Genomic DNA, 18,494 nt, shown 5'->3' with positions numbered 1-18,494 from the left:
TTCTTCTTCTAGTTGCTTTAGGTGTAAGGTTAGATTGTTTGAGATTTTTCTTGTTTCTTGAGGTGAGCTTGTATTGCTATAAACTTCCCTCTTAGAATGCTTTTGCTGCATCCCATAGGTTTTGGATCATTGTGTTTTCATTGTCATTCATTTCTAGGTATTCTTTTATTTCTTCTTTGATTTCTTCAGTGGTCTGTGGGTTATTTAGCAGTGCACTGTTTAACCTCAATGTGTTTGTGTTTTTTACAATTTTTTCCGTGTAATTGATTTCTAATCTCATAGCATTGTGGCCAGAAAACATGCTTGATATGATTTCAATTTTCTTAAATTTTCCAAGCTTTATTTGTGACCCAAGGTGTGATCTATTCTGGAGAACTTTCCATGTGCACTTGAGAAGAAAGTGTATTCTTCCACTTTCGGGTGGAATGTCCTATAAATATCAATTAAGTCTATCTAGTCTATTGTGTCATTTAAAGCTTGTGTTTCCTTATTTATTTTCTGTCTGGATGATCTGTCTATTGGTGTAAGTGGGGTGTTAAAGTCCCCCACTATTATTGTGTTACTGTCAATTTCCCCTTTTATGGCTGTTAGCACTTGCCTTATGTATTGAGGTGCTCCTATTTTGGGTGCATAAATATTTATAATTGTTATGTTTTCTTCTTGGCTTGATACCTTGATCATTATGCAGTGTCCTTCCTTATCTCTTGTCACAGTCTTTATTTTAAAGTCTATTTTATCTGATATGAGTATTGCTACTCCAGCATTCTTTTGATTTCCATTTGCATGGAATATCTTTTTCCATCCCCTCACTTTCAGTCTGTATGTGTCCCTAGGTCTGAAGTAGTGGGTCTCTTGTAGACAGCATATATATGAGCCTTGTTTTTGTATCCATTCAGCCAGTTTGTGTCTTTTGGTTGGAGCATTTAATCCATTTACATTCAAGGTAATTATCAATATGTATGTTCCTATTACCATTTTCGTAATTGTTTGGGCTTGTTTTTGTGGGTCTTTTTCTTCTCTTGTGTTTCCTGCTTAGAGAAGTTCCTTCAGCATTTGTTGTAAATCTGGTTTGGTGGTGCTAAATTCTCATAGTGTTTGCTTGTCCGTAAAGCTTTTGATTTCTCCATTGAATCTGAATGAGATCCTTGCTGGGTAGAGTAATCTTGGTTGTAGATTTTTCCCTTTCATCACTTTAAATATATCCTGCCACTCCCTCCTGGCCTGCAGAGTTTCTGCTGAGGAATCAGCTGATAATCTTATGGGGATTCCCTTGTATGTTATTTGTTGTTTTTCCCTTGCTGCTTTTAATATTTTTTCTTTGAATTTAATTTTTGTTAGTTCGATTAATATGTGTCTTGGTGTGTTTCTCCTAGGTTTATCCTGTATGAGACTCTCTGCGCTTCCTGGACTTGGGTGGCTATTTCCTTTCCCATATTAGGGAAGTTTTTTACTATAATGTCTTCAATTATTTTCTCAGACCCTTTCTCTTTCTCTTCTTCTGGGACTCCTATAATTTGAATGTTGATGTGTTTAATATTGTCCCAGAGGTCTCTGAGACTGTCCTCAATTCTTTTCATTCTTTTTTCTTTATTCTGCTCCACGGCCGTTATTTCCACCATTTTATCTTCCAGCTCACTTATCCATTCTTCTGCCTCAGTTATTCTACTATTGATTCCTTCTGGAGTATTTTTTTTTAATTAATTTATTTATTTTTGGCTGTGTTGGGTCTTCGTTTCTGTGCAAGGGCTTTCTCCAGCTGTGGCGAGCGGGGGCCACTCTTCATCGCGGCGCGCGGGCCTCTCACTATTGCGGCCTCTCCTGTTGCGGAGCACAGGCTCCAGACGCGCAGGCTCAGTAATTGTGGCTCACAGGCTTAGCTGCTCCGCGGCACGTGGGATCTTCCCAGACCAGAGCTCGAACCCATGTCCCCTACATTGGCAGGCAGATTCTTAACCACTGTGCCACCAGGGAAGCCTTGGAGTATTTTTAATTTCAGTTATTTGTTGTTCATCACTGTTTTTTTGCTCTTTAGCTCTTCTAGGTCCTTGTTAAACATTTCTTGTATTTTCTCCATTCTGTTTCCGAGATTTTGGATCATCTTTACTATCATTACTCTGAATTCTTTTTCACATAGGTTGCCTGTTTCCTCTTCATTTATTTGGTCTTGTAGGTTTTTACCTTGCTGCTTCGTCTGTAACGTATTTTTTTGTCGTCTCTCTTTCTTGATGGGTGGAGTTGTGTTCCTGTGTTACTGGTTGTTTGGCCTGAGGCATCCTGCACTGGCGTTTGCAGGCAGCTGGGTAGAGCTGGGTCTTGGTGCCCAGATAAGGACCTCTGGGTGACCTCACTCCGATTAATTTTCCGTGGGGTCTGAGGTTCTCTGTTAGTCCAGCAGTTTGGACTCAGCGCTCCTACTACAGGAGCCTGACTCCTGGCCTGGGAACCAAGATTCTGCAAGGCGTGCAGCATGGCAAAGGAAAAAAAAAAAGGAGCAGTAGAATAACAAAGAATAAAAGATAAAATAAAATTAGAAAGATAAAAAATATATTACATATATAAAATATATATAAATATATATTTTAAATATATAAATATATACATTTGTATATATGTTTATATATTTACATATAAATATAAATAAATATATATAAATATATTAAGAAAAAAATATAATTGAAACAACTACAAGGTAAAACAGAACCACAACAGAAAAAAGAAAGAAAGAAAAAAGGGAATATGCCAAAAGGAGAACAATAACAAAGTACAAAGAATAAAATAAAATTAGAAATATAAAAGATTTATTAGAAAAAATAAAAATATAAATGAATGAACAACAAGGTAAAACAGAACCACACCCTAAAAGAATAAGAAGAAAAAAAAAAGGCCGTTAAAGGCCTTGGCTGTGGGGGGGCAGAGCTTAGGCGGGGGTGGGGTTTAGGGTGGGGGCAGGGCCTATGCTCAGGACCTGCCTGGCAGGGAAAAGGCAGCACGGCCTGAGGCGGGGCCTGGGAGTTTGGGGTTCTGGAGTTTGGAGGTAAGGCCTTAGGTGAGGGTGTGTGAGCAGGGTTTAGGCCCTGTGCAGTTGGAGGGGGTCTCAGAGGGGTTCTCCGAGTGCCGCCTGTAGAGGTAGGGCCCTGGGTGGGGGTTGGGGGTGGGGTTCTGCGCTCCCGGATGGAGCCTCCGAGGGCTGGGAATTAGACCTGGGAGTCCAAGAGGCTCCCCGGTGCCCAAGTGGGCAGGAAAAGCACTGGCCACTCTCCTTTCTGTTCCTCTGCCCTCCCAAGGGTCTCTGCCATCGCTGCTGAACCCCTAACTATGGGTGGGCCCCACTGGGTATGAGAAATCCTCCCCTCTCCCAGCTGCCCCTCAGGGGTGCAGGTCCCATCAGTCTGGCCTTTACTTTTCCTCCCCCCTCCCTCCCTCCCACTCCCTCAGGACCCACGCAGCTGGTGGGGGCCTCAGTGGGCAGAGGATCAGGCCTGGGTCTCAGCAGGCTCCCCGGGGCCCATGTGGACAGCGGAAGTGCTGGCCATGCTCCCTTCTGATCCTCTGCCCTCCCAACGGTACCCCTCTTTCCCCCTCTGGACGTGGGATCCCTTCCCCTCCCCCAGCTGCCCCTCAGGGGTGCCAGTCCTGTCCTGTCTGCACTTCTCCTCCCGCCTCACTCCCCCGCCACACCCTACCCGGTCGCTGAGGTTTCCTCCTGTCCCCTTAGGTGTCCATGGCTCCCCCCCCAGTGCCTGGTAGGTGCCCTAGTTTTGCGGAGTCAGGAACTCCTCGTCCTTCTAGTCCACCATCTTGACTCCGCCCCTTTCTTTCTTTCTCTTGAGTAGTATTCCATTGTACGCCTATACCACAATTCGTTTATCCATTTATCTGTTGTTGGACATTTGGATTGTGTCCAGGTTTGGTCTGGGGCCTATCTCACAGCCAGCTCATCTGTTCCCCAAACCCACACTCTGCTTATTTGCCCAGTTTCAGAAAGCAGAGTTTGCATAGACATATTCAGCAACTGGCAGAATCCCCACAGTGGTTCCTTGACCCACGGACTTAAGGATATTCTAGTAAGAAAGGCCAAGTGGGAGCCACTCGAATTTTCTCAACCTTCAAACATCATAAACCAAAGCAAACACCGCATTCCTGGAGGAATTGCAGAGATGACTACCACCTCCAGGACTCGAACAGTGCAGGTGTGGAGATTCTCATCACACCTCTGTTTACCTCCCCTGTTTTGCTTGTGTACATGACAGATATGTGTTGAGGAACTACAGTGGATTATCATACATTTAATTAGATGGTGACTTTAGTTGCAGCTGCTCTTCCCGATATGCTATGATTGGTGGAGTGTATCAACATCATCCCTGCCACCTTATATGCAGCTATTGGTCGAGCTAATGCCTTTTTCTCTCCACCTGTTCATGAAAGGCCATCAAAAGCAGTTTTCTTTTAGCTGGAAAGACTAGCAATATCTTCACATTCCTACCCCAGGACTACATAAACTCTCTAGCTTTATGTCATAATCTAGTCCACAAGAAATATTCATAACTTATATGAAGAAAACCTTAAAACACTTCTGAAAGCCACAGAGGTAGAATTGAACTGATGGTATAATGTCTTTGTTCTTGGTTAGGACACCTCAACATCCTTTAGAGGTCAGCCCTCCTTACTGTACTTAGAAATTTAATATGATCCCAATAAAAATTCCAAAGAGCTTTTTTATGAACCTAGAAAAGTTGATCCTAAAGTTCACATGGGAAAGTAAGCACATAATAATAGCTAGGAAAACACTGAAGAGAAAGAGCTGTAAGGCCAGCCCTACTGGATATTAAAACATATGACAAAAGCTCTATAATTAAGAATATGGACAAATAGCATCTGATATCACTTATGTGTGGAATCTAAGAAATGATAGGAATCGATTTATTTACAAAACAGAAATAAACTCACAGACATAGAAAACAAACTTATGGTTACCAAAGGGGAAAGTTGTGGGGGAAGAATAAATTAGGAGCTTGGGATTAGCAGATACAAACGACCATATATAAAATAGGTAAACAACAAGGACCTACTGTATAGTATAGGGAACTACATTCCATATCTTGTAATAACCTATAATGGAAAAGAATCTGAAAAAGGATATATATACATATGTAACTGAATCACTTTGCTGTGCATCTGAAACATTGTAAATCAACTATACTTCAATTTAAAAAAAGAATATGGTGCTGGAGCATGAATAAACAGACATATCTACAAATAGAACAGAAATTTCAGAATTAGAGCCAATATAAAAATCTAGTAGATATCAAGGTGGTATCACAAATAACTGGGGCAAATGTAGTCTTTTTTTTTTAAATGGTGTGAGAATTCTAATAAACAGTGTAAGGACAGCTCAATCACCATTAGGAAAAAGATGAAGTTAGACCCATTCCTTACATCAGGCACAGGAATGAACTCAAGATGAATGAGCAATCTAAATGTAAAAATGGAAACTACACAAATACTGGAAGAAAACAGAGGTGAATTCCTCTTTAACCTTAGTGTGGACAAAGACATTCTAACTATGGCTCAACATCCAGAGGCAAATCAGTGAACAAGGATGGATAGATTTGACTACTTAAAAAATTTAAGAATTCACATGGCAAAAGTCACTATCAGCAAGGCAAAAAACATGACAAGCTGGGAAAAAATATTTTCAATGTACATCGCAGGTAAAGGAATAATCTCCCAAATTTATAAATACTTTAAAAATTGAGAGCAAAAGAGACCAAAAATCCCATAGAAAAATGAGAAAAAGACAGTCTACAAAAAGAAATAGAAAAATGGCCCTTAAATGTATGAAAGATGTTTAATTTTACTACTAATAAGAAAAATGTAAATTCAAGTTCTATTAAGATACTATCCTTACCCATCAGGTTTAAAAAATTCAGAAGTTTGACAGTTCACTATAAGTGAGCCCATGGAGAAACAGGCCCTCTCATACGTTGCTGGTGGGAATACAGAATCATAGAACCTCCATGGAAGGAATCATGACAATATCTAATAAAATTACATATGCGTTTATCCTTCAGCTCAGAAATCTTACTTCTATAAATTTATTCAGAGGATACACCACCAAGAATACTAAATGCGTTTGAACAAAAATTATTTATAATTGTAATATACTGCATAGGAGATTGTTTCAATAAACTATGCTACATCAACACAATGAAGTATTATGCAGTTGTTAAAAAAGAATTAGTAAAATGTTTATGAACTGATTTGGAGTGATTCCCAGGAAATATTATAGAGTTAAAAAAAAAAAGTTCAAAAGAGCATATATAGTGCATATACAGTATGCTACATTTTGTATAAGAAAGAAGAGAAAATAGGAAAAAAACATGCATATATCTGTGTATCATCGCAAAAAGAAGCAGAAGAACGATGAACAGAAGGATGGAGTTGGGTGTCTACAAGGGTTGGGAAGATTGACTAGGGTGGTGGCAGAGGGAATCATACTTCCCTGGGTGTACCTTTTTGTATAGTTTTGACTTCTGAAGGTGTATATTTTACATATTCCGAAATTAAATCAATAGATATGAGAAGGGGGAAAGCTTAAATTGGAAAGAATTTGAAACAAATGAACTTGATTATAATTCAAATGAATGCCATAACCAAAGGGAAGGGGGAGGGAAGAAAGAATGAATGACTGTACATGCTCAGTCTCAGCCAGGGTTGAGTGAGGTGGGGGAAGTATTTCAAATGAATACTGAACCCTTTTTAGAAGGTTTGATTATTGTAGTGGTCTGAGCAAAGGAATTCTGAAACAACTTTTGGTGCATTATAGGCTGGAGCACATGAGTAAATGTCTGGATGTTATTGAGAACTAGGGTTCTCAATGTAGAAGAAAAATACAAATACAGAATACCAGAAAGCAGGAAACAACCCTATGAGGATAGTTTGGAATTGAGGGATCAGCATGAACTCGTTAAAATGTATGCGAATATGCTTGTTTGTGTGCACATGTACTTAAACATATGCATATATGTACATGTGTATATGTTTTTGTACATCCATGCATATATTTCCTAACGCTGTATGCTGAAGGTGTCAAGAAGCAAATATACTCAGCAGCAATGAGCACACCTAGCATCAAGGTCTTGACCGCTGATACCATTGCTCACTAAATGAGGAACCAGGGCTCCTGGGAGAAACGGCTGGTACCAGGGCTGGAGCATGTAGGTTGAAGACAAGCCTGGAGACCTTGTTTTGCTGGAAAGTAATGTGCTCACCACCACCCTCAAAGTGATGGGAACATGTCACAATGACATAGGAACCAGGTTGGAAGGGCTCCCACTGGCCACACTTGGGACCACTTGAACAGCAAAAACAATTAAGTACAGTAATGAATGATAAACCATTGAAAAATATAGGAATTCATACTGATAAGAGGGCTGAATGGTAAATGCAGAAGTAAACGTGTAATTGAAAAATACCTTTGCCACTGTCATAGTAAAGACTGGATCAGGCAAAAACAATCTAGGTAGCCTTCTGAGAAGCAGCAGGATACTTTTAAGGTTTGCAAAGTGTCTCCCTACAGACTGTTGATTAGTTGCAAGGGAGAGGGAAAAAAAACCTAATTACACGGTTGAGAAATTATGCAGTACCTTGATTGGGTGATCAAAGTTAACATCACCTATGAGGCACAGGTGGACATCATGCACCCCCCCCCAATTCATAACCCCGATATAATCACAAGGAAACCTCAGATAAACACAAAATGAGGAACATAGTATTAACAAAATGGCCATGAGGGGGAGGAGGAATGGTTTTCTTAAAAAATGTCAACATTGTGAAAGATAAAGTTTGTAGATTAAAGTTTGTAGTTCCAGGTTAAAGGAGGCTAAAAAGCCATGATAAGTAAATGCAATATCTGACCCCAGATTGGATCAGATCTGGGGGGTAAAAAGCTATAAAGGACATTATTAGATCAACCAGACAGAAGTAGAATAGGAATGCAACATTAGAGAAAAGGATTAATGTGAATGTATGAGGTTGGTCATTGTTCTAATGTTATATAAGCGATTATCTCCATTCTTAGTAAAAGCAAGCTGAAGAATTTAGGGGTAAAGGGTCATGATGTATATAACTTACATCCAAATAGTTCAGAAAAAAGTATCGTAGAGGGAGAGAGAACAAATGATAAAGCAAAGGGTAAAAAAATGTTACCAGCCTCAAACGTGAGGCTTCTGAAAATTAACACCAGTTCTGAAAACTTCCATCAGATGATATCTCTCCTCCAGGTAAAGCCTTCAGTAGCTTTCTACTGCAAGGGGAGGAAAATCCAACTTTTCTTTTTTTTTTTTTTTAATAAATTTATTTATTTTTGGCTGCATTGGGTCTTCGTTGCTGCACGTGGGCTTCTCATTGTGGTGGCTTCTCTTGTTGTGAAGCACGGGCTCTAGGCTCACGGGCTTCAGTAGTTGTGGCACGTGGGCTCTGTAGCTGTGGCTCACGGGCTGTAGAGCGCAGGCTCAGTAGCTGTGCTGCACGGGCTTAGTTGCTCCGCAGCATGTGGGATCTTCCCGGACCAGGGCTTGAACCCGTGTCCCCTGCATTGGCAGGTGGATTCTTAACCACTGTGCCACCAGGGAAGCCTCAAATTTCTTATCAGGACCTAGCAGGCTGGCAAGATTGACCTCCTGACGGCCTTTCCAACATTGCTCCCTGACCCCACGCAGTCCAACCCCACATGCTGGTTCGTGGAGCCCTCAGATGCCCAATGATTCCCACGCTCTCCTGCTCTGGGATTTTACACATTCTGAGTCTCTGCCTGCTCATAGCTTCCATCCACTCTTAACATCTGACTTCTTTTCATCCTGGCAGTTTTAGCTTGTGTGCCACCTCTCCACTCTATTTAAGGTATCCCTATCCCCATTTCCTCAGCATCTTTTTCAACAATATTGTAACTATTTTATTTATTTGTTACCTGGCTTTTTTCTCTCCCTACCTGGACCTTTTCTCTGGGTAGGGAAGTTGTCTGTCTTCCTCACCATTATTTTGTATCATGCTCAGCACAAGGTGGGAAACAAAATAAAGAAAATCTTAGAGTAGAAATGGCCTGTGACAAAAATTTGGAGGCAGGAAAATGATCAGTGGGTGCCAGATGTTAGAGGGGAGGGAGGGGTGACTAGGTGGAGCACGGAGGATTTTAGGGCAGTGGAACTACATCTGATGCAGTAATGATGGATACATGTAATTACACATTTGTCCAAACCCACAGAATGTAAACAACCAACAGTGAACTGTGGACTCTGGGTGATAATTATGTGTCAGTGTAGGTTCGTCATTGTAACAAACGTACCCCTCTGGTGGAGGTGTTGATAATAGGGGAGGCTGTGGGCGTGTGGGAGCAGGAGGTATATGGGAACTCTCTGTACTTTCTGTTCAACTTTGCTGTGAACCTAAAACTGCTCTAAAAAAGTAAAGTCTGTTAAGAAAAAGAAATGGCCTGAGAGACTATAAAAATACCACAAGGTGGCACTAATTCCCTTAGAAGTTTCAATGTGGGGCACATGATCTTTGCTGCTGGTGCAGAAGAATGTTAGGGTTAGGGGTTCTGTGATCTCCAGTCCCGTTCTTACGACACTCAAAGTGCTTTACAGCATTGTCACAGCTCAGCCCCAGCTTTGTACTTTCTTTTTTTTTTTTAAAGTGCTGCCTTCTCTTTTTATTTATTTATTTATTTATTTATTTATTTAATATTTATTTTTGGCTGTGTTGGGTCTTTGTTTCTGTGCAAGGGCTTTCTCTAGTTGCGGCAAGCAGGGGCCACTCCTCATCGCGGTGCGCGGACCTCTCACTATCGCGGCCTCTCTTGTTGTGGAGCACAGGCTCCAAACGCGCAGGCTCAGTAGTTGTGGCTCATGGGCCCAGTTGCTCCGCGGCATGTGGGATCTTCCCAGACCAGGGCTCGAACCCATATCCCCTGCGTTAGCAGGCGGATTCTCAACCACTGCGCCACCAGGGAAGCCCCCAGCTTTGTACTTTCAATGGATGTTTTAAAGTGTCGAGTTTATTGTTACTCAGGCAGGGCGAGGCCAACGGATCAGGAGACCACGACCACTGAAAAGATGGTTTGTCATTTACAGTTCTCAAGAGGAGGGGGGGCTCCGTGCCAAGCAGGGGCACATGGGGGAGCACCGGGGGTCCGTCAGGAGGCAGGTGTGGGGCTCGTGGTTTCTGCAGGAAGGAACAGGTGAGGCAGGGTAAGCAGGCTTATGATGGGCTAGTTTGAATACTTTCAGCAGACTGTGGGACAGAGGGGCTGTCCCTAGTTGTCTGATACCTGACCCTGGGGTCATTAGGGCAGGTAGTGAGTGGCCCCAAGTGTAAGGGCCCCACAAAGGAGGTGTTTGGGGGTGTGAACTCTGGATTGGTGACTTGCCTACGAAAGTTGTGCTTGCAGGCGAGTTCTTTGCTGTCTCTAGGAACCGGCCAGTCCTGGGGGCGGGGCGGGGAGGGGGGCAATCTCTTCGGAGTCAGCAAGGCGCCAAGATGTCAAAACATCAGAAATACATGGTTAACACAAAGGAGTATGATGACGTAGAATTATTTTCCCAAGGTCACACACGAGGTCAGAAGCAAAGCCAGGAAAAGCACTATCACCAGAACACCCCAAGGGAGTTTGGATTTCTGAAAAGCAAATCTTCCACCCAGATACTGTAGAAAAATATCTAATTGCTTCTATAAATGGAACTGGCAAGAATATTACGAGAATTGCAGATCTTTTCATCAATTTCCTAACTGGAAAGCAGTTTATAAAAATTGGGCTTCTTTGAATCATTTCTCTTCACCTGCGAGTGATCTGCTTTTTTTTTTTTTTTCTAATTTTATTGGATTGTAGTTGATTTACAATGTTGTGTGAGTTTCAGGTGTACAACAAAGTGATTCAGTTATACATATACATATATTCATTCTTTTTCAGATCTTTTTCCCGTATCGGTTATCACAGAATATTGAGTAGAGCTCCCAGTGCTATACAGTAGATCCTTGTTGGGTGAATGATCCTAGGGTGACTTTTAGAGAGAAGACATGGTAATGTGAGTGGGAGAAAGACCCCTAGGCTATGCTTCCGTCTCATGGGCAGAGGGAGAGGGACAGGCCAGAGAAGAACAGGTCACCTGCAGACGCAGCCGGGGAGCATCCTGAGGTGAGTCAGGCCTGGCAGCTCCAGCAGGCGGAACGTGCAATCATCCTGCATCTGTGTGGTGCGTAGTGAGGCATGGCTCGTGGCAGAGGCCTCCCCTGACCCGGCAATAACTCCATTAAGTGGACATCGGGGTTGGATCAGAGGAGGGGGGTCATCTGTGGGACTGAATCATTTAACCAAACCATCACACAGAAGTGTGCCAATTTCTAAAATAAAAAGAACCATGCCCTAAGAAACAGCACTTAGCAGACAGTTTGGGAAAACCAAAATGCTCTGTTGAACAGCAGGCTTTGGCTAAGTCCCCGCGTGTCCGCAGCCAGGCTGGCTGTCAGGCCATGTCCAACCCCCAACGACAGGGGAGAGAAGGCCAGAGAGATGAGTAGTCGGGTCCTGATACAGCTTCCAGCGTCACAAGGAGACCCTTCAGTATAGACCGTGAGCCTGTTACGTTTGTGATGCTGAAAATAATCGTTTGGGGGGATGCAGGGGTCGCCTGGGGAAGTGCTCACTTGGGGACCAGGGGATGAATTTCAGCTGAAGGGGATTCAGCCAGGCTGCGTCTTGTTCATCTTCCCAAGTTCACCACTGCAAGGGGCTCACGGGTGCAGGGCAATCCTCTTAGGCCACGACGGCCAGCACTGCAGGTTTAATCCGAGGCCCCCCCTCTCCCCGAAGACCTGCAATCTCTCCAGACGGCGGGATGAGTCGGCCTGCAGAGGCCTGTGCGGTGTGGATGTTGCCCACGGAGGCCGTGGAGCTGCCTGGACCGGGAGGGAGCCCTTTCCCGGGCCCTCCACGTGCCAGGACAGCAGAGACAGGGGCCGGGTCTTGGTTCTATCACTGCGAGCCAACGACACGGAGAGAAAAGGAGAGGAGGGCCGAGCAGCTCTCGGAGATCCCCAGGAGTTACAAAGAGAGGATCCTGAGGGACTTGGACGTGAGCTGGGTGCTCCCACACTTGGTGTACGACGGTGTGTTCTCCTTGCAGGAGTGCGACCAGATCCTCTCCCGGGATGGCTCTTTGGAGAGAGTGGACTCTTTTCTTGAAGCTGTGCTCCAAAGGGCCAAAGGCTTTCTGTGCTTTTTGCTCTCATCTGGAGGAATTCTGCCCTTACCTGCTCACCTGCTTGTTTCTTTACCTTCAAGGTAAGAACATGGTTTGCTCTGAGAAGTGTTAAGATTAATGATGGTCTAATCAAAATATCTGGCACTACAACCACACTCTTTAAGAATGCGCTCCAATGCAGCATTGATTTTTATTTTAATAAAAAGATCCAATACTTCTCTCTAAAGTCTCATGATACAGAAGTAAATGCTTATGGTGTCGCATAAAACCTTACACAACACAGCCTAGGGGATGGCTTCAGTTGTCTCATAGAATGATTTGCGCCTTTCTGATTTTAACGAGGACTTTTAATTGCAAGGCATAAACTATTAATAGATTAAGTTTCAGTTAATAGAAGCTGGCCTGAGCTTTCATTTTATAGATAACGGCACAAAAATTGCCATGGTTCCTCAAAATGTAAGAGTTACCATATGAACCAGGATTCCACTGCTTGGTATACTCCCAAGAGAAATGAAAACATGTCCACAGAAAAAACCTGTGTGAGAATGTTCACAGCAGCATTATTCATAATAGCCAAGAAATAATGACCTGAATGTCCATCAAGTGATGAACGGATAAACAAAATGTGGTATATCCATGCAATGGAATATTACTGTGCCATAAAAAGTAATTAAAACCTGAAACATGCTACAACACGGATGAACCTTGAAACCCTTATGCTAAAAGAAATAAGCCAGTTACGAAATGCCACATATTGTGTGATTCCATTCATATGAAATGTCCAGAATAGATAAATCCATTGAGACAGAAAGTAGATTCGTGGTTGCCTAGGGCTAGAGGTAAGGGGATTGGGAGAGACTTCTACTGGGTACAGTGTTTCTTTGCGGGATGATGAAAACGTTCTGAAATTAGGTAGTGGTGATAAGCTGAGTATGTCTATGACATACTAAAACCCACTGGATTGCATTACTTTCAAAGGATGCATTTTATGGTACATATGTTATATCTCAAAAAAAGCTGTTATTTCCAAAAATTAGCATGGGAGTCTCCTCAGCTGTTTCTCATCTGCTAGCCTTCCAAAGAGAACCCTGTAATTGCTGGTTCCGATTTCCCTACCTCCTTCCTTCTAAAGAGAAAGGGTTTGGGTTCGTCAATATCAGTACGTTAAAGGAATGAAGAGTGGGGGAAGGGAAGGTGAGCGTGGGAGAGAAAAGCAACACAGAGCCGGACAGAGGAGGCGGGTTTGGGAAAAGCAATGACAGCAGATGTTCTGGGGCAGTTGTAGGACTATGGGAACAGAGGCAAACGAAGGAGATCCCTATCGTGATTCTGTGGCCTGAGTACGTGTGTACCACTCAAGTCTTCGAGAATTGCAGAAAGTGTTTGGTTGTTGGTCTTCATTTGCCTGAACCATAAGAATCCCAGCTTTACAACAGTTACATGTATTTTAAGATTTGTCTGAGTGGAAAAATTATCCTTGGTTTTTAAGATAGTTGTGAATTATAATGTTCAGTAAAATGGTCCATCCATGGACCAGGTCAAGATGGTGAAAGTGGATATTTATAAATGGCTTCTTATTTATACATTATTTAGGCTATTGTGTAATATAAATAATTATACATATTTCAGGTTGTAATTAATATAAATTTATCAGAGGAGTATTTGTTCATCCATTCATTTATTGATTCTATACAACTTTATACAGAACTGTGGTAAACAAGAACAATGCAGTCCTTTATTTTTTATTGCCAAGTCCTTTATTGCTATTAAATATCTATCATACAGTTAAAAAAAAGAAAACTCCTTTGGTAAATATTTTTTACAATGTAATTTAAAATGTTGATAAGTCAAAAATAGCCTGAATATCTATTACAGTAATCATTTAACTTTTTAGGTAAGGGTCAATTACACAGTGAGTTTTGTTTATTTGTTGCTTAATTTTTTTCTTGTAAAGAAATAACCTTGGCTGAAAAGGAAGAGGGAGAGGGAAAAGGATCAGGTGGAGTATTAGTTGTATCTTTAACATTTTAATTCTTTAAAAAATTTTGAAGCATATCCTGGGCATATATCCAGAGAAAACCATAACTTGAAAAGATACGTGTACCTCAATGTTCATTGCCGCACTATTTACCATAGCCAAGACATGGAAGCAACCTAAGTATCCATCAACAGATGAATGGATAGGAAGATGCGGTACATATATACAATGGAATATTACTCAGTTATAAAAAGAATGAAATAATGCCATTTGCAGCACCATGGATGGACCTAGAGATTATCATACTAAGTGAAGTAAGCCAGACAGAGAAAGAAAAATATCATATGATATCACTTATTTGTGGAATCTAAGGAAAAAAAGATACAAATGAACTTATCTACAAAACAGAAATAGACCCATAGGCATAGAAAACAAACTTATGGTTACCAAAGGCGGAAGGGGGTGGAGGGATAATTTAGGAGTTTGGGATTAACAGATACACACTACTATATATAAAATAGATAACTAACAAGGACCTTCGGTATAGCACAGGGAACTATACTCAATACTTTGTAATAACCTATATAGGAAAATAATCTGAAAAAGAATATATATATGTGTATATATATACACATATATATAACTGAATCACTTTGCTGGACACCTGAAACTAACACAACATTGTAAATCAACTATACTTAAATTTAAAAAGTAACAAAAAAATTCTGAAACATATATATGAAAATGTTAACACTTGTTAAATACAGAGTTGGAAACATGGCTATTTCTTGTATTTCTTATATTATTTTCTATACTTTTCTGCATATTTGAACATGTTCCTCAGCAAAAATAAAAATAGAAGTATTTGAACTGTAAAAGAAATAATCTGATTGTGGTGGTGGTTACACAAATCTGTACTGATGACAACATTTTATAGAACTATACAAGAACCACAAAAAACCCACAAAAAAAATGAGTGCACGTAAAAACTAGTACAATCTGAATAATGTCTATAGGTTAGTATTGTGCCAATATCAGTTTTCTGGTTTGAATGGTTGATTCATTATTCAATACATAACTAGGATTATGTAAAACGTTATCATTGGAGGAAGCAGAGTGAAGGGTACATGGGAGCTCTCTGTATTATATTTACAACTTCTACCCAACTTTTTGAAAATTAAAAGTTGTAAAAAAAAAAAGTAGCAATAACATTATCAGAATTTAACTGGAGAGATTATTTTTCAAAAATCAAATTCTAAAATGTTCAACTTCTTTTGGTACCTGAATTTCATGTCAACAGTCAGAATTTAGAGTTTTAAAGTAACTTTTGTAGGTGATTCCCTAGGTCATAATTCTGGGCTATTCTGGGATATTCTGTAAGTTCTTTGCAGAGGTTCACTTCCTTCCAGCATGGGGTGACCCACCTGTGCTCCATGGGGCTCACCCTTTGTAGGTACCCAGAAGGGGCTGCTTTATGATGGGCTATCACGACACCTCCCTTCAGAAGGAAATCCACCTCCTCTCACTGTATGGGGGTAGAATCAGCCTGTGTAAATGCCTAGGAGGTCTTGCTGTCCTTAGAATACACACAAGGCCAGCTGCCATCACGAGACATACATACTATAAACAAATATGTCCCAGGGTGACCACGCAGGAAAGGATCCAAGTTAGCAGTTATGCTTTGCAGCATTTGCGAAGGCAAAACGATCTAATTGGTGTAAAGGTGGAGGCATGCAGTTACTGTATTTCACTCAGTATCAACAGCTAATGAGATCCTGGGGCCCAGGAGCACTACAGTGTCCTATGTTTTATGGCCGTATTTTATTTATTTATTTATTTATTTATTTATTTATTTATTGGTGGCATCAGATCTTAGCTGTGGCACGTGGGATCTTTCATTGAGGTGCGAGGGCTCTTTGCGGCACACGGGCTTCTCTCTAGTTGAGGCACATGGGCTCCAGAACGTGTGAGCTCTGTAGTTGTGGCGCCTGGGCTCAGTAGTTGCGTTGCGCAGGCTCAGCTGCCCCGTGGCATGTGGGATCTTAGTTCCCTGACCAGGGATAGAACCCGCGTCCCCTGCACTGGAAGGCGGATTCTTAACCACAGGACCACCAGGGAAGTCCCTATGTCCACATTTTAATGTTCTTTGCGGAAGCACTAGTTGTTACAACAGGTCATTTGTGCCCATAGAGATGAAAAGAGCGCCTGACACCCCTAAGTACAGGGGAGAACCCCACATACAGGGCAAGAGGCTCATCCCTACGGCCCCTTAAGGCGGGCACTGTGTTTCTCCTATTCCCACCCTCGTGCACTGGGAGGGCAGGCGGGATCTAGAGCTGGAAGGACCATGTAAGTGTGAGCAGAGTCAGCCTCTCCCTCAGCCCAGTTCTTGGGTGGGCTCTTCCGCCACGATGCGACTCCTTGTGGCCACACAGATCACAACACGCCTGCACCTGGCAGGTATGTGACCAGCACTGGGCGTGCTCTGGGAGGATGCGAGCTGCCTTCCAGGAGCAGGAGAGCGAGGGGGACATGACAAAGGAGGAGCACGTGAGCGCGAGGGCCGGTGCAGGCAGGGGTGGGCAGAGGGGTCGGCAGGTGGCCTTGGATGCTGAAGGGGCCCCACGGAGGGTTTTAATTGGGTGTCTCAGCTCTTTGGTAGGGAAGATGGCTTCTTGTGACGGATGGGAGGTGGGACAAAGAGGCTTGTAGGGAACAAAGTCTCAGAGGGTTTGAATCGGGCGTGCGGTAAGGCTGCCCCAAATCACAGTCAGGTCCCAGAGAGGAAGAAGATGAGCTTTCCTGGTGAGCCTCACGTGCCTCTGCCTCCCAAACCCACACAGGCCGTGGGTGTCCTGGGTCAGCAGCTCAGAAGAAGCCACATTTGAAAGGGATCCTGGCTCCTCCTTTTCCCTTCTTCCTTGTTTCCATGAAACCCATTTTTACATATTGCAAGGAATGTGAGTATTTATTTACTCCAAAGCCCTGTGCTCAGAAAAATACCGACATGGGCTTTTGAAAAACGGCCCTTTCTTCCCAGCCCCAAGGAGCAATTGAAGGACTTACAATAATCTGTATTTCAATGAACTAACGGGCGTTTGTTTAGAAAAGTGTGGCCTGAATCCTGTTTGCCCTTCTCTGCACTATTGGAACAGCCACGTCTCCAGCAAGAGATGACTTTAGCAAAGGGAAGCAAGGCAGGGATAAGTGGGAGAGCGTCTTGCCAGAACTGTGATTCCTGTTTATGTTACAATGCAGAGCAGACCCACAGGATCCTGCAAGATGTAGCTGCCGCAGAGGAAAAAGCAAGGGTTGGAACTCAGCCCGAACCTAGCAGTGTCCTTGAGACTGAGGATCGAGAAAGTCTTCAATTATTTAACAAGTATGTTCACATTCTGCGTGTGTTTGCAGCTTTTGAAAAGTCCTATGTTTTTCTTTTCCGTTTTCTTCCTCCCCGCGTAGCTCTGATTTCACCCTGACCCCTGACCATTTACAAATCGTTTTGCTGATGCCCATATTTTAGAGGATGTGCCCAGGCCACTGTGTGTCTTCTTGGGTTGTTCCACGGTATAGAAAAATGGTTCTTGGAGAGCACATGAATCTCAGACCCTGGATGCCATGGAAGCACGCTCCTAATTGCCCCCGGGCTTTTGTTCCTTATTGGAGCCCCGAACTGCACTTTCAGAGCCTCCTGGATAACTCTGCATTTCAGTGGTAAAATTCTAACATCTGAATGTCCTGGATGCAGTGAGGAGTTCCCTGGTGGCCTAGTGGTTAGGATTCCGGGCTTTCACTGCTGTGGCCTGGGATCAATCCCTGGTCAGGGAACTGAGATCCCACAAACCACACAGCGCAGCCAAAAAAAAAAAAAAAAATCGTGCAGTGATCCACTAAAATGTGTTCTAATGCTTTCCCCCTCAAAAAAAACCCTGAATATTCAACTTTTTATGGGACGTTCTGGAAGTATTCTAATATGAGTGGCCTTCGTCTGCTTTTCCAGCTTACAGGTTACGTATGTTATTGGCTACAGTGAAACTTGGACTGTGCTCAGCCTTCATGGCTATTTCTTGCAGATACAGACTCTGATGGGAAGGATTTGAATAAACCGAGAACCGAAAGCAACTGTCAAAACGGTTTCTACTCCAGTCAAAATCCTTCCCCCTCCAAAAGGCATGAAAAATGTAAACCATCCGTTTTTTTAAATTTGCTTATGGCTTGCTTATAAATAGCTACATTGTGATAATTAGTAAGCATTGTGG

At 42.5% G+C, this 18,494-nt stretch overlaps 1 protein-coding gene across 7 annotated transcripts in view; it reads left to right on the top strand.

The window, feature by feature from the left end:
- TJP1 (tight junction protein 1) overlaps positions 1 to 18,494 on the top strand; it is a 341,605-nt gene that overhangs the window by 5,286 nt on the left and 317,825 nt on the right. For 5 of the 7 annotated variants that reach the window (XR_014260292.1, XM_082448496.1, XM_082448492.1 and 2 more), the window contains exons 2-4: positions 12,180 to 12,337; positions 14,212 to 14,256; positions 17,494 to 17,617. Coding sequence is in view for 6 of the 7 variants with exons in the window: in XM_082448496.1 (XP_082304622.1) it covers positions 12,205 to 12,337; positions 14,212 to 14,256; positions 17,494 to 17,617 (302 nt within the window). In the remaining variant the exon portion in view is untranslated. Of the gene's footprint in view, positions 1 to 12,179; positions 12,338 to 14,211; positions 14,257 to 16,631; positions 16,696 to 17,493; positions 17,618 to 18,494 lie in introns of those variants that run through there. The other 2 variants (XM_082448491.1, XM_082448494.1) reach the window with 2 other exon arrangements.

Source organism: Balaenoptera physalus (genome assembly GCF_965194825.1).
Source record: "Balaenoptera physalus genome assembly, chromosome: 2".
In the NCBI taxonomy this organism is placed as follows: domain Eukaryota; kingdom Metazoa; phylum Chordata; class Mammalia; order Artiodactyla; family Balaenopteridae; genus Balaenoptera; species Balaenoptera physalus.
This window is presented reverse-complemented; position numbering and strand designations above follow the sequence as displayed.